The sequence below is a fragment of the Agelaius phoeniceus genome, chromosome 24, assembly GCF_051311805.1.
Source record: "Agelaius phoeniceus isolate bAgePho1 chromosome 24, bAgePho1.hap1, whole genome shotgun sequence".
Taxonomy (NCBI): Eukaryota; Metazoa; Chordata; class Aves; order Passeriformes; family Icteridae; genus Agelaius; species Agelaius phoeniceus.
The window spans coordinates 7,170,691-7,186,686 of record NC_135288.1 but is presented as its reverse complement, the minus strand read 5'-3'; the positions used below and the strand labels follow the sequence as shown (position 1 = coordinate 7,186,686).

At 43.7% G+C, this 15,996-nt stretch overlaps 1 protein-coding gene across 11 annotated transcripts in view; it reads left to right on the top strand.

Moving 5' to 3' along the window:
• Positions 1–15,996, top strand: part of KIF1B (kinesin family member 1B) — a 78,215-nt gene that overhangs the window by 38,736 nt on the left and 23,483 nt on the right. For 6 of the 11 annotated variants that reach the window (XM_077190118.1, XM_077190114.1, XM_077190117.1 and 3 more), the window contains 5 exons: positions 7,507–7,603; positions 8,361–8,509; positions 8,737–8,915; positions 9,900–10,037; positions 10,762–11,010. In XM_077190118.1, the coding sequence (XP_077046233.1) occupies positions 7,507–7,603; positions 8,361–8,509; positions 8,737–8,915; positions 9,900–10,037; positions 10,762–11,010 (812 nt within the window). Of the gene's footprint in view, positions 1–258; positions 5,092–7,506; positions 7,604–8,360; positions 8,510–8,736; positions 8,916–9,899; positions 10,038–10,761; positions 11,011–15,996 lie in introns of those variants that run through there. The other 5 variants (XM_077190121.1, XM_077190120.1, XM_077190119.1 and 2 more) reach the window with 3 other exon arrangements.

The window sequence follows — 15,996 nt, the reverse complement described above, 5'->3', positions numbered from 1 at the left end:
GCTATTATGAGATGACAAGACTTAAATATAATGTTAATCTTTATTTAGTGAAGAGCTCCAATTTTGACAGTCCATGACTCTTGAAGATGCATTTTAATGCCCTAACACTCAGTCTTCAGGGACCTCCTTATCACTTGTTCTATTTTGATTTTTGATTTAGTTTTCTTTGCCTGCTACTTCTTGTTTAGCTTTTCCATTTTCTTACAATTTTAATTTTGGTTATTTTGGGGCCACTTCTTGATTTTTGTTTTTCCAAAGGATGCAGACTCTGATAGTGGGGATGATTCGGACAAGAGATCGTGTGAGGAGAGTTGGAGACTGATCACTTCCCTGAGAGAGAAGCTGCCCCCCAGCAAGCTCCAAACCATTGTAAAAAAGTGTGGCCTCCCCAGCAGTGGGAAGAAACGAGAACCTATTAAAATGTACCAGATACCCCAACGGCGACGCCTTAGCAAAGACTCCAAATGGGTCACCATCTCAGACCTAAAGATTCAGGCTGTGAAGGAGATATGCTATGAGGTAGCGCTCAATGACTTCAGGCACAGTAGGCAGGAGATTGAGGCTCTGGCCATTGTTAAAATGAAAGAGCTTTGTGCCATGTATGGGAAAAAAGACCCAAATGAGCGCGAATCGTGGCGAGCTGTCGCTCGGGATGTCTGGGATACAGTGGGAGTTGGAGATGAAAAGATTGAAGATGTAATGGCCAATGGTAAAGGAATAACTGATGTGGATGACCTAAAGGTGCACATAGACAAATTGGAAGATATTCTGCAAGAAGTGAAGAAGCAGAACAACATGAAGGATGAAGAGATCAAAGTTCTCAGAAATAAAATGCTAAAAATGGAGAAGGTTTTACCCCTGATAGGGTCTCCAGACAAAACTCAGTCAACTGTAGCTAATGCTAAGTCTGCGAACTCTGCCAGTGCAGTGGATGTGGATAAGAAGCCCACAGATGAGGCAAAGAGAAGCGAGAATGACGATCTTGCTAAGGAGGAGCGTGTGTCTCAGTTAATGGCAGGTGATCCAGCTTTCAGACGCGGGCGTTTGCGTTGGATGAGGCAAGAACAGATTCGGTTTAAAAATCTGCAGCAGCAGGAGATAGCAAAGCAGCTTCGTCGACAGAATATGCCTCACCGGTTTATTCCACCTGAAAATCGCAAACCCCGGTTTCCTTTCAAAAGCAATCCCAAACACAGGAACTCGTGGAGTCCAGGCACCCACATCATTATCACCGAGGATGAAGTTATTGAGGTCAGAATTCCGAAAGAAGACGATAAGAACAAAGATGAAGGCAAAGAGAAAGAAAGCAAAGCCGCTTCTAAAGATCCGCAGCAGCTGTGGAATCTTTACGGGCCACAGAGGAGCCAGGATAACATCCAGGTGAACCGGCAGCAGCTGGGCCCGCCGCCTCAGCCCGGCAGCCAGCAGCAGCCGCAGCTGCGCTGGAGGAGCAACTCCCTGAACAGCGGCTCGCAGAAGGGGCTGCGGCGCCAGGCCTCGGGCTCCTCCGAGGCGCTGCACGGCGCGGAGCCGCCGCACAGCGCGGAGCCGCAGGGCTTCCAGCAGAAACGCCACCTGCACCAGCACCGCCAGCCCTACGGCGGCCCCGGGGCCGAGGGCAGCGCCCCGAAACACACGGACCGGCCCGGCCAGCACGGCCCGTTCGTGACGCCCCCGCGCATGAGGCGCCAGTTCTCGGCCCCCAACCTGAAAGCGGGCAGGGAAACCGCGGTATGAGCAGGGCCCGGGCAGGCCGGGCCCGCCTGCCCCGGCTCGGGCCCGCGGCTCGGCTCGGGCCGGGCACAGCCCGACAGCCCCAGCACAAGCGCCGGGCTCCGGCCCCGCGGCCCGGGCACTTTGCATGAGACTTTCCTTGCAGTTTTAACAGCATCCCCTGGAAGAATATTCTGAAAAATTGTAAGAACTTTTTTCATAGACTAGAAGAGTCGGAGGGAGGGAGGTGGCGGGGAGAACTTCCCTCTAGCTCATTTACCGAGTTTTTTTTTTTTTGTGTGTGTGTGTGTCTTGAAGTATTTTTCTAATGCTGAAAATATTGTCTGGAACTTACCAAGTGCTACCTTCCTCCTGTGTTTTATGTAGACAATCAAAAGAGGAGTTTAGTTTCTAGCATTGAATGTTTCTTGTGACCTTTTTCTTAGCAATAAGGAAACTGACCATCTGTTTATAAATGGATCTGGTTCTTCAGAACAATATTTTCCACTCTTAACTCAATTTTTAATAGCAATAATAATCCATAAACCAAAAGTTGTTGGCTTTTTTATAAAGAAATTAAGAAGAGATATTGGGTCACGCTCCCTGAGTAGATGTCTCTTCTCCTTCTGCTTAAGTTCATAAATATTGGTATGAAATTGCTGTGACAGTTAAACCAGCCTGAATGGAATTTTATGTCAGAATATATATATAATGCTGAAGCAATTATTTGGAAACAAGCTTTTTCTAATTCCCATTGTATCTCTAAATATAATAGGTTTTAATTATTATACTGAGACTGTGGAAAGGAACTAGGATTTTTCAACACTCTGGTGCACTCAAAAAGCTAATTCTTTTATTTTATGTTTTCAGCTTTCTCAGGCATGAGTCTGGGAGATGTTCTTGAAATAGTTATTCTTAGGAAGATTTATAAATCACTACTTTTGGATGAATTCTCCTGTGAGATGGGAGAATTGAACTGTTTCATCTTTATGATACCTCATGTTAGTGCCTCTGGTCTTGGATTAAACTAGAATTCAAGACTCATTTAATAAAGGAGAAGGTTGCTTTGAGGAGAAAGTAAGATGAGTTTTCCTTCTCCCCACGCTCAAAACGCGAGTTGAAATCTTTCATGTCTGTTTTGCTCGGAAGGGGTTTGCACTTGCAGGTAATTTGCCATAACACAAAGGCTTGCCATTCCTGCTTCAGATTGTTCCAAGCAAATTACTGAAGAACTAGTGATTGAGGAATAGGCTTTGAGGTTTTGTTGCAGTTGGAGAGTCCCAACCTGAATGATGCTGGGTTATTTTCTGAGTTTCCAAAAGTGCAAGACAAAGTTGCTCTTACTTTGGAAAATCTGTGGCCTTAACTGTAAGCCAATAGAAATATTTGAGGACTTATTTTGCTTTTAAATTTAACTTGAATAAAATTTTAAAAACAAAATTGGACGCTCTACCACATTTGGTAAGGTAGGTCCGCTTTGCAGTGTATTTGTGCTGTTTTGCACAAGTATCCTGAATTTACTTGAGGTTGCTTATTTTTTTATAAAATATAAGCCCTACTGGTAATTGTTACTTGTGTGTGGCTCAGCATAGCTGTAGGTGAGTGGCAAGTGTCTTAAGCTTATTTCCCATATTTTTTGTCCTATCCTACTTCTCCCCTGCCTCAGCTGGGTGTGTTGTAGGGGCTGTTGCAACACACGTGCTATTTACATATCAAGTAATCCAGTGTCAGCTCTTAATTCTCAGCACATGTATCACTGATGGGATGGTGGCCTCTGCTGAAGGAGATACAAAGTCAGTCCTCCAACTCCTAAAAGAACAAACTGGGAGTTTTCTTTATGGCAGGTTTAGTTCTGTGTCCAGATCTGGCTTTGTAACTTGCATTTGTCTCATGCTTTGGCCTACTTGAACAAAGGAAATAAAGCATTGCTTCCAAAAATGCCTTGATTCTTAAAGAACAGAAGGCTTGTAGATGAGCAATACTTTCTTTGAGCTTGAGTCCAAATTGAAAAATGAGGTTTGGGCTGCAAGTAATGTTTTGCTGTTGTTTTTATTTTAGAATCCTGTTTTAGTAGTGCATTGCACTTTGGTTTTGTGCATGTCAAGCATAACGAGTTCTTCTATATCCTCAGAAAGGCTTGGACTCTGTTGAGCATGCATGCTTGGGGAAAGGCTCTCAGTTCCCTAGGAGTACATAGGCAGCCACAGCAGCCTGCAGGGGGTGGGTGGTGGCAGAGACCAGAGCAGTCCCATCTCCTGGCTGTGTTCTGGGGGATTGTGCTGCTGTATGGAATCACCATGGGATTGAGCACAGAGTCCTTCTGAGTCCATGCAACCACTGACACGAGACTAAAACTGCTGCTTGATCCTTAATGCTGAACACTAAAATGCTTGTGCCAACTTATTTCACTTGAAACTCAGAAAAGAACTCTCTGTAAATGCCTGGGTGGTGCTGGTGGGCAGTGGTTGCCATCAGTCTGTCTCACCCCACTGTTTTAGTGCAGCACTGGAAGAACAGCCCTGCTTGTTGTGCTGTATGATTTGACAAAGCAGAAAAAGGCAGTCAGTGTCAGAATGGAGCCCAGTCTGCTCCAAGGAAACAGCTTTTTTCCTGGCTTTTAGGAGGATATTTAAGAATTTGATATGAATTGCAGTGCAGTGCTTCATCTGATAAGGGAAGCAGTGTGAGAACTGTGGATCTCCTTGCACTATTCAGAAATGCACACAGCTCTCACTCCAAATCCTGTGTTAATGGAGTTAATGAACAGTGAGACAGCTGCTTCCATTGATGCCTGTGTGAAAAGGCTTTCAGGGTGATGGAAATGTGGCATCCATGGTGGAAGTGCCCTTTTACTAAGTTCAGTTGCCTTTGCCAAGTGCTGCTGTGCCTTGGCAGCTGGCTTGGATCCACCTGTGCCTTTGGGATGGCTTCTCTAGGACTCCCTGGGACACTGGACTTGGGGGTGGCATTAAATGCACATCACTAATGCTCCTCACTCACACTGACTCCAACATCCTTCCTCAAGCAATCTGAATTTAGGGATCTGTCAAATTAGAGGATGCTGTTTTTATCAGTACATTCAGCATGGTTTCAGTATCTTCCTCACTGTGTCCTTTACATGTTGAAACTTGTTTTTTGTTGAAATTTTTCTTGGATACTTCCCATTAAATCTCTTCAGGAGCTGCCACATGAGAAATCTATGCTGTGTAACTATTTGTACTGTAAAGAAAGCAGTGAGCTGCCTTTAAACTAAATGGGATTTTCAGATCTGTCTGTTGTTTTGGATTGTCTTAAGAGCAAGTATCTGCCTTGTGAAAAGCAGAACTGGTTTGTATTGTAACAAGTGCTCTTTCAATAAACTATGAAATACTCTTGTAAGTGTCAGACTTGTATCAGTGAAACGGAGATGAAACTTGACTGCAGGCTTGTCCTGCTTTTATTTATCTTGGGGTTGGGCTTGTTCCAGCAGAGTTATAAAGGTTTCTTTAATTGTTCCTCAGTCTGATTCTTGTAAGTTCATCCACTCTGGTGTTTCTGCAGTTATGTGGAAAGCAGCAAAGCAGGCTTGTGTCCATCTCAGACAGCTTATTTAAATTCAATATAAAAGAAGAGAAGAGCTTTTTGTAGCACAAGGAGCTATAAACCATTCCCATCTTCAGTGCTGTCCCATTGTACCATCCTGTGTGCTGTCTATCTAAATTCTGGAAAAAAACACAGAGCTGGCTGTTCTCCCTTCATTTGCTCATTGAAGGCAAAAGAAATGGACTTTTCTGTGCCCCTCAAATCCAGGGGAGACTCAAACATGGCAGTACCTGGGCAGACATCACATCTCAGTTGTTCTGCTTTAACTGCTCCAGTCTGGTCTTAAAAAGCTGTGTCCAGTTTGAGTGTATGGGGTGTGGGTTTGTTGGTGGGTTGGGGTCTTTTTTGTATCCCCCAACCCCCCATTCCCTCTCCAGCTTTTCAGTTTCTCCAAAAGAATCTGGAAAGATTCTACTAAAGTGCTACTTGAAGAGCTTTCCATTTCTACAATTCAGCTGCTCAAAATGACATTATTGACTTCAGACTACAGGAAAATAAAATATTTTGCCTTTCCCTGCAAGCGAGAGAAGCTTATTTGTGTCACTTTGCATCTCACCAGTTCTATCTCAGTTTCAAATGTAACAGCATTCATTATCTGCATGGAATGGGGGAAATAGATCAAAAAAGTGACTTTATGTTAAAAACATAGTTCAGGATTATGCTGGGCATTTCAGAAGAGCAGATAAGTCTGATACTTTATGAGAAGTTTCATGGAGTTTAGAATAGATTTTTGGTGAGTGTAAGAATTTCAGGATGAATATCAAAAGAAAGGATGTGCATTTGTTTTGTTTGCAGTACTTACACTGCTGGGCTGAGGTTACTTCCTGTGGAAGTTAGTAGCCAACTTAGGGTGAATGGAGCAGAAACAAATTAAGAAGGAGCATTTTAGCCAAATTAAATATTCAAGAAGAAATTAGACTCTTATTTGGAAAGGAGATACACCTTCAGATTCTTTCAGGTTCATGAGTAATATTTTCTGAAAATAGCATTAACAAATGGTAGCTGTGCCCTTAGAAAGTGCAGGATTTTGAATACCACGAATTCAATATCCCTGAGAGCAAAAATGGAACTTCTTATGGCCTTCATATGATGGCTGCATTTTCATTTTCCAAAGCCTTCCTGGCTGAAGCTGACACCATCATATTGTGGATAAGTGATGCAGCTCTGTAGGTGGGATGAGAGGAAAATGTAAAGCTTTTATTCTGTAGCTCTTGGACTTAAGAACCTATTATTACAAACTGGCATTGGAGAAGAATTTTAGGATGTGGAACTGTGGAAGAGAGAAGGATGGAATACAAGATGAGTGCCCTCAAGAATTCTTAAGAACTCAACAACACCCTTAGTGAATTGTTGTTGTAACTCTTGTATAAAAATCTTGAGAAACCAGTTTAATTTGTGTAATAATATGCTAAAGGTTTATCTTAAAAAAATAAAATACCCTCGTGGGATAGGCTTTGAGACCAAGAGCACAGTGACAGAGTCTGTTCTAATTTGTATTTGTTTTGCCAGCAAACAATAAAAGGCTCATTAGGTTTAAGTAGCATTTGTTTCAAGGTACGATAAGGTCTGAACAGGAAGAAAATGCTGTTGTACCAGAAGCTGTTGCTGAAGTGTTCCTCGTGGGGAAGGCACTGCACAGACTTCTCTGCCAGGGCCATGGTGGTATTTTATCTTCTGATCCCTTAAATACACGTGAGAGGGTGGTGCTTGCATGCTGTGGGGAAAACCTAATTGAAAACAAAGTGCTTCCCCCACTAATATCTGAAATTAATTTTTTTTATAAAAAGGCAAATCAGTGGTGGTGTTAATCCTTCTGTTTGAGAAAATGAAGGTGAATAATCCTCCCCTTTCAAATTTATTTTTGCATTTTTCTCTATTTCTGCTTCTTTTCTACCTCTCTGAAAGCAGCAGCCAGCCTCCAAATAAAATCCCCTTCTTCCTGTCTTTAGCAAAAACCCCACAAAAGAACATCCTAAAGCTTTCCCTCTTCTGGACACTGTGTACATGTAAATGTGGTGATTTTGGAGACCAGCTCTTCCATCCTGTGCTGGCCTCTGTGTTGTTTGCAGGGGAGATGGCACCAGTGCAGTGCCTGAGCCCTCTCAGGTGTGATCTGTGTGATCTGTGCCTGTCGCTCTGAGCTCTCGGTGTCTCTCAGCTTCCTCCTGCTCTTGTCTGTCCTCCTACACAGCATCTCCTCTCTCCCTACAGGACTATGAGAGCAAACTGCAGGCCCTCCAGAAGCAGGTAGAGACACGGTCCTTGGCAGCTGAAACAACAGAGGAGGAGGAGGAGGAGGAGGAAGAAGGTGAGTCTGAAGCTAAAAATAATTTGGATATGACCAAGTCTAAAGGAACAGCTGCTGTATCATCTCTTGTAATAGATAGAAAACTTGCTTTGGAAAGCTGCAAAACATTGCAAGTTCTTGATCTGTAATCCTCTCAGCATCAAGATTTCAAATACCCATTTATAGAATACATTCCACATGAACTGTAGACATACATCTTCTAATACAACTGCTTCACAAACTAGATTAGTTTTACCCCAAGCTTTGATTTGGTGCTCCTGAAGGAATCTTCCTGGCACTAACAAAGCTCAGATGTCTTAAAACAAAATAACACTGTTGCCTTTGTTTCCTTGTTTTGGTCTTGAAGTTTCTCTTTTCCTCCTTGCTAGGAATTCTTAGAATGCTGTGACATGTCTGTATAACTCCATTTCTGGACAGTAGATAATTTATTACTCTCATTATACTTGCTCTCATTCCACTCTTTCAGCATTTGGCTTTAATAGTTGCCAAATAACTTAAAATAATAGGAGCAGAAAAAATATTGTTTCCTCTGTTCCAAATCTCATTTACATGATCATTAATCTCCACTGCTAATGTTGAGGAAGTTTGAGTTCAGTTTTTCCATGATGAATAATGAAAATATAGAATTTTGTTTTCTGCTCTTCCAGAAAATATGTTGAGAGCTTGATGGCACAGTCAGCAGGAGTATGGGATACTGCATATGATGGTTTTGAGAGGAAGCCACATTGTTTCATTTCTGTTTCTTTGCCCTTCCCAGTGCCCTGGACACGCCATGAATTCGAGCTCGCCCAGTGGGCTTTCAGGAAGTGGAAATTCCACCAGTTCACTTCACTGAGGGACCAGCTCTGGGGAAATGCAGTTTATCTGAAGGAAGCCAATGCAATCAGTGTAGAGTTAAAGAAAAAGGTAGGGACATGCAGAGCCAATTTTTGAGTTTTCTGACCCATCAGTTTTGACTGTATAATCCTGCTGTAAATGCTCTGAGTTTCTTGTAATTGTATGTCTCTTGCTTATTGATTTGGGCTGTAAAAGGGTTCAGACAATTGCAAGTCCTTGCTTTGGGTTCTGTGTGAGTGAATGTGCCACGGCAGCACGTGGCTGCTGAGGACCCAGGTGCTGTGTGTGCCCTGCAGGTGCAGTTCCAGTTTGTCCTGCTCACGGACACCCTGTACTCGCCCCTGCCTCCGGAGCTGCTGCCCGCCGAGCCGGAGAAGGGCCGGGAGCGCCGGCTGTTCCCCCGCACCGTGGTGGCCGTGGAGGTGCAGGACCTGAAGAACGGAGCGACGCATTACTGGTCCTTGGAAAAGCTCAAGTATGTCAGTAGTAGAGAGAGCAGCATTCCCTGTGTCCTAGGAACTGCACTCCAAAATTTCTCCCCTCGCTGTTCCTTATCGGTTTCTGTTTTTTCTCTGTGTCCTCCCAAACTTTCTAGACAGTGTGGGATGTTCTAAATACCAGCTTTTCAGATTGTTTGAACAAGTGCACTTTTCTCCAACTTCTAACCTTAGCTTCACATCTAATTTTTGTAATTTGAGGTTAGACTTTATCTTTTGAATGTAATAAGACTCATCACAGCTCATCTCTCTGCATTACTTTTTTCAGTCCTTCCACTGTAATAATTTCCTTGCCACCTGCTTTATATAACCTGGCAGTATATGACATAATTTATCATAAAAATCTTAAGTAAAGAAGATTTTATTTCTATGGAAGCTACACACATTCTGTCACAAATTCTGACTGCAATCTGAATTATTTTCGTCACATGTAAATGACATTTCTTTTCCCCATTCTCTAAATATTGACTGAAAGATTTTTTTCCTACTAAGAACTTCTAGACGAAGGATCTTGTAGTGTGAAACACTTGTTTTCTTCAATAAAAGAAATGGATAATTAGAGTCTATAATGGAATTGGTTCACTTTGGAATCAAAATGCCAACATTTCTGGGGTGGAATGCAAAGAACTGCCAAAGTTACTCAGTAACATGGTCTGATAAAAAAATTGGAGCAAAAAATATGCCAGAATTAGATGTGAAAGAGGAATATTTAGAAGTGTATTGAAATCCAAGATTTATGTAAGCTTCTGCAGTGACCTTGCCTTGTGCTTAGAGGGCTTAGCTGACAACCAGACTCTCTAAACATTTTGGGGAATTAGCGAAGCACCAAACTCAGGGCATGGTCTCCTCTGTTCTTAGGTGTAACTTGGCACAGGTGAAGCCAGTGAGGCTCACACCTCACTTTGTGTTCTCTGCCTCCTTACCCCCTCTCTCTGAGCCCTTTGCTGCTGCTGTCTCTGCAGGCAGAGGCTGGAGCTGATGCGGGAGATGTACGACCGGGCGGGGGAAGTGGCCTCCGGCAGCCAGGAGGAGCCCGAGGGCTCCATGACGGGCAGCGACCCCTTCTACGACCGCTTCCACTGGTTCAAGCTCGTGGGCAGGTACGGCCAGCGCCTCAGTGCTGCTGCACTGCCGGCTCGGGCTCAGCGTGCAGGGCTGAATTAACCCTGTGGCCTCTGGGCCAGCTGGGTCTTGTCTTTCAGGGATTTGGAATAGACTTTAAATACACTTAAGAGTAGAAAATGCTCTTTAGAATGTTGCCAGTTCAGGTGTCTAGTAGTAGAATGTGCTTTGAGTGAGCATTTAGTAAGTTATAAATTTATTTTAAAATAATATAACCGGCTAAGTTCCATCTAAAGTCACTGGAGCAGAGCTGTGAGAATATGAAGAACACTGGAAGAGTGGTCCAGAGTCTCTCCTATGTGTGATTCAAATAGTTTGGTCATACCTTAGGGAAGTGTCTGATGGGATTCTTTAATATTTCCTGCTGTCGGCCGCGCCTTTACAATATTTTTATTTGCAGAACTGCTGTGTTGGAAATAAGAAATGTAGCTCTGTTACATGGATGTCCTCTCAAGTTCTATATGCTCAGTTCTGTATGCTCAGCCATGTTTCTGTTCCTTTTTCATTTGCTTCCTGCTCCGTTCAAGGGCACTCTTTTCCCTGACTTTGTTGGCAGCGCCCTCGCTCCCGTTTGGTTGCAGTGCAGGTGGTTGGAAGGCGTTGCTCGTTGTGGAGGGGTCTGTGTGCTGATGGCATCAAAGGGCTGTTGGTGAGGTTCTGTGTGCTGACCCTGTTAATCGCTGTCCGTTCGCTGATGTGCAGCTCCCCCATATTCCATGGCTGCGTCAACGAGCGCCTGGCCGATCGCACGCCCTCCCCCACTTTCTCCACGGCCGACTCCGACATCACTGAGCTGGCAGATGAGCAGCAGGATGAGATGGAGGACTTTGATGATGAGGCCTTTGTGGATGACACTGGCTCCGACGTTGGGACTGAGGAGGGATCAGACCTCTTCAATGATGGGCGCGACCCGTTTTACGACCGATCCCCTTGGTTCATTTTAGTGGGAAGGTTGGTGAGGTTACTCTGAGAATGGCCAAAAGGGACCAGCTCTTGCTGCAGACTGCAATGGCTTTGCCTTGTGCTACACAGATGGTCAGTCTAGCCAAAATATCTGTGTCCATAAATTGGAATTGCCAGAGAATGAGTGTAGTTCCACATTAAGTTTTAAATTCCTATGTCTGGAATGAAGACCTAAGTAGTAATTGAGAAAATAACCCTTAGATGCAACAGTGTGAGTAAATGTAGGTAACTGTTGCAGCTTGGAATGAATGGGGGTTTGTATATGGAATTTAAACCTTTATAGAATTCCCTATTTAGCCCTCACTTTATAGAATTCCCTATTTGCAGGGTCACTAAGACAGAATTGTAGCATGTTATTTTTTTCCATGGAAGAGAATCTGACTATGGTGGGAAGTCTTTCAGTCCAAACCCAGAAATCTATTGTTTTTGAAAACAGGTTTAACATCCGCTGCATACAAAAAGATGACATGTGGAGAAAGAAGAATGGTCCTTTCTGGATCAGGAAGAGAGTGTTCTCTGAGATGATTTGGCTTCTCAGATTATGCTTGACTCTCTGTAGCCAGTATTACATGGTGGAAGGTCATCAGCATTGAAATTCACTGTCTCTGTTTATCAGCACTTTCCCCAGGCACTATGCTTGGGTTCCTGAAACAGGTTTGCTTGGTGTATTTTAGAATATTATTGAGCTTTCCAGAACAGAAAGAATTAGGGCATTACCAGACCTCAGTCTGTGATGTAGACCCTTAAGAACAGCAAGTTACATTAAAGAAATGTAGTTCTTCACACTGTTTGTTCAGTAATAGTCTCACTAGCACGTTTCTCATTACAAGAAACAGAAACATTTTATTGAGTGGCTTGGCTCCTCTCTCTGCTGCTTCCCTCTCCCCTGATGATGCTTTTGTGCTTCCTTGCTTACCCTGTAAGCCAACATCCTCATTAAGGTGCTTGCCACAGGCATGGTACAAAAAGGGCTCCATGGCCGGCAGAAGGGAGGAACAAAGAAACAGGGACCAGAGCTTGGCCAGTTCAGTGTAGTGTGTCTAACCTCAGGCATTGTCAGTAGTGAAACTTGGAACTTCCTTGATCCTGTTTTTAAACAAAAATTACTGAAGTTGCAAGAAACTGTGTTAGTCCTCAGTGGTCTCTGTATCTGTGCCCTTACATGCAAAGCTTGGTACCACGTTTTACAAACTCTGATGATGTGGTTCAGGTGGGGAGCAGTTTGGGAAAGCCGTCTGTGCTGCTCTGGGCTGGCTGTCAGCTCCTTGGAGCCCAGGGTGCCCTGTGTGCCCCTGGAGCCTGGGAAAGAGCTGAGCTGTTCCTGCTCACTCCGAGGGCTCAGGAAGCAGAGCAGGAGCTGAGCAGATGCAGAGTGTAATGTGAGCACTCCCTGGCAGGCACACACCTCAGAGTCCCTGCTCTGTGGAGAGCTCTGAGCTGTGGAGCTGCAGCACTCTGGGCACCGCCTGCATGGTGTGAGCTGCATGTACAGAGCTGGGAATGTGTCGAGGGATCAAACTTAGTTCCTGTCATGGGGCTAGAGAGTGACTTTTGCCAGGTTTTGGTTTCTGTTGTACCCATTCTGTTGGCAGAGGCTGTTAGGCTGTCCAGCACCACTGAGCAGGAGCTATTGTGAGTCCTCTGTGTCCTCCAGTGTGAGAATTCTGCTTTTGAACAGTGGCTTACAAGCACCAGGGGTGTCCATCTGCATAGGTATTGTCTTGAGCACAAGGCAGTGTTCAGTTTGTATCAAAACCAGAATTCCTTATCACTTCCAAGTGTGTACTGGTTGATACATTATAGAATGTGAAGGACAAATAAAACAATTTTTAGTATTTTTGGGAGGTTGTCAGCAATAACAAGTGCAGGTCATGAAGGAGAGGAGGAGGAGAAATGGAGCATGTAGTTATCTAACTCCCTGGCCATCACAGTTATTTTCTTTTCTCTCTCTGTGCTATGACTGTCTTTTATTTGTAACTCTTAAAGAAAACAAAAAAGAGCTGGTCCCTTTAGCCATTTCTCCTGGCATGCTGGGTTTCTTCAAAATTGACTCTATTTAATGGTGTGACATATCAAGCATTTGCTTTTTTTTAAGGGAGGTGGGAGAGGACTATGGGATATTTTATTTAAATCCTAATGTGTTTATTTTAAAAATATCTGCCATCATTTTGAGTTCTGTTGGTTTTGTTTTGGTTTTTTAAAAAATTGTGTTTGTTAAATTTAATTTCTGGTTTTGTTGTGAGTATGCCATTTTACCTCACCAATCTTTCTGCTAATCCAGCCCCCCTCTTTCAGTCTGCTGGCCTAAGTGCAGGGGGACACTTGGGGGCTCTTTGGGGAGTGGGAGTCCTCATGGATGTGGGAAGAGGAGGAGGAGGAAAACCTTAAGTCATCATCCACTCCTAACTTGGCACTGTCTCATGAGGAAGCAGCTGCATAACCCAGCTCTGTTTTGGTGCAGCTCATGTGCAGTTGCTCTCCACTCTCCAGAAGAGATGCAGCATTTTCATCGGCAAACAGGAAGCTTTAAACTTTTTTGCATTATGTGTTTTGTTTTTTCTCTAAGTTAAAATTATTCCAGTGAACAAGGTGACTGGATGGAAGCAAACTGGGGGAGAAGAGAAATACATTTTTTTCCTTGGGATGGTCACATGGGAGGGGTTAATCCAGCTGAATGCTTTGCTGGCACGTGTTGAGCAGCACCTTCAGAACTTTTGCCCTGCAAATAAAGATGTATTTTTTATTTTTCATGCAGGTGATGCTTTCACTTTCCATTAGTTTGGCTTTGAAGGGAGAAGGCTTCTGCAATGCCTGACTCTTTTTAGTTAGTGAGACTCCTACTGTGCACATCAGTGCAAGACTCCTTGGCTTCTGTTGTGTTGGGAAATGTCTGTTCTCCCTGGCTTGAAATGTGCTTCTCAAACTGGGTGTGTTCTTCACGTTGAGCACAGAACCACAAACCTTTTGCAACTCCATCCCTGATCCAGCCCAATGAACCATTCCAGTTTCAGGGACTGTTTTCTTGTGTGGTTGGATGCTAGTTCCTCAGATGTGCATCACCTGAACTTCCAAAGCTAAAAATGAAAATGTTAGAGGGAAAAAATAAAATTTAACTTCTCATTTTGTTACTTGAAATTTAGTCTCTTTTCCCTTCCCCTGCTTTATGAGTGCTTACCTCACTTTGAAGCAGACTGAAAAGGAATTAAATCCTAATCTTAGTGAAGTGTTACGTTGCAGTTGGTTTTTGTTGTTGTTGTATGGTTTTCTTCATTTTTTGTTTTACTACTTTGTAGCCATATTAATCATCCTCTTCTCTATTGCATTTTGTCACCACTTTTTTTTAGTAGCATTATTTTTGTGTCCTTGGTTCATGACTGACACCTGTTTGACTTCCTTGTCATTTCAAAAAGAGTTCATTCATCCTTGGCAGGGACATGTGAACCCAAGGAGCAGCACTTCCCTTTTGTCATGCAGGACTTTTCTAGGAATGTTAAACAATAGCAGTTAGAAATTACAGGAATTAATTATTTGTAATACTAAAGACTAATAAAAAGAACTGTAAGGACTGAGTTAGGAAAACAGGTTACTGTTGTTTAATATCATTTAATGTGCATAAATTCATTAAAATTGCATAATTAGAAACTTTAAAGTTACTAACTGGTAAGAGTATTGGTTAAAGTTCTGTGCATCTCAGTACTCTTCTGAATTCTGAAACAGCTCATTTAATAAGTAAAACCTTCCATATTTCCCCCTTGTGGAGAGCTGTTCTTTAGCTGATTTGTTGAGTGTATCAACATTTAATGTCTTGCTCAAGCTAATCCCACTGAAGTGTGATGCTTTAAACACTACTGCAATTCATTGCAGAAGCATAAAATCACTTAATAACTTTAGTCTGACTTTTAATTGAAATCTATACAATTAAATTGGTTACCTTACTGCTCCAAACCAGATCCTGCTTGTATATAACTTAAAAGTTAGTGCAGGGCAGGATCATCCCCTATGGGGCCTAAATGCTGTTTTTCCTTTTGGAAACTGTAATTTCTAAGTGGTTGCTCTAGAGTAGTGCTGTCATGTCTTACTTGTTATGTTCTGTTTTTTCAAAGAAATGAATCAAATGATCCTAAAGAGATTTTCCTGTGAAGACTTTCAGTCTTCCACTATCTGTGCAATCAGTGAATCTTCCAAGAAACCTAAGTGATGACTTATGGTTTATTGTGGGTTTCTGGTTATTCTGCACACAGTGTTATCAAAGGAATATAGAAGGGAGAAGACATTCAGTCAGTCTGTTTTTAAAAGAGTGGGTTTATATGTTCAGTAAAAAATTGAGGCTGTGTGAGCACAGTAGATCAATTCCTTTTAAATTTATCATTTCCAACTACCTCATTCTTTATCATCAGTAGTTCCCTGATGGATTCTGTCAGCTTGCTAACAGCTCCATTCACAACTTCAGTGCATCTCTGGTTGCCTTCCATACAGCCATCCTCTCTCCCTGTGTCTGTAACTCATTCCTGTGAGCCCTGGGTCCCTCTGAGCTCCGACTGAGAGCCTTTGGAAGCTGCCCTGGCCTTGGCCAGAGCTCTGTGTGGGCAGGAGGGACCCAGGGTGTGGGCAGGGTGGACCCAGGACCTCCTGTGTGGGCAGGATGGACCCAGGACCTCCTGTGTGGGCAGGATGGACCCAGGACCTCCTGTGTGGGCAGGAGGGACCCAGGACCTCCTGTGTGGGCAGGATGGACCCAGGACCTCCTGTGTGGGCAGGATGGACCCGGGAGCTCCTGTGTGGGCAGGATGGACCCAGGACCTCCTGTGTGGGCAGGGTGGACCCAGGACCCCCTGTGTGGGCAGGGTGGACCCGGGAGCTCCTGTGTGGGCAGGGTGGACCCGGGAGCTCCTGCAGGTCTGGGAGCTGCAGTGCCTGAGGTCTGACTGTTCCAGAGCCGAGCAGAGCTGCAGTGGGGTTTGGCACACCGTTCCT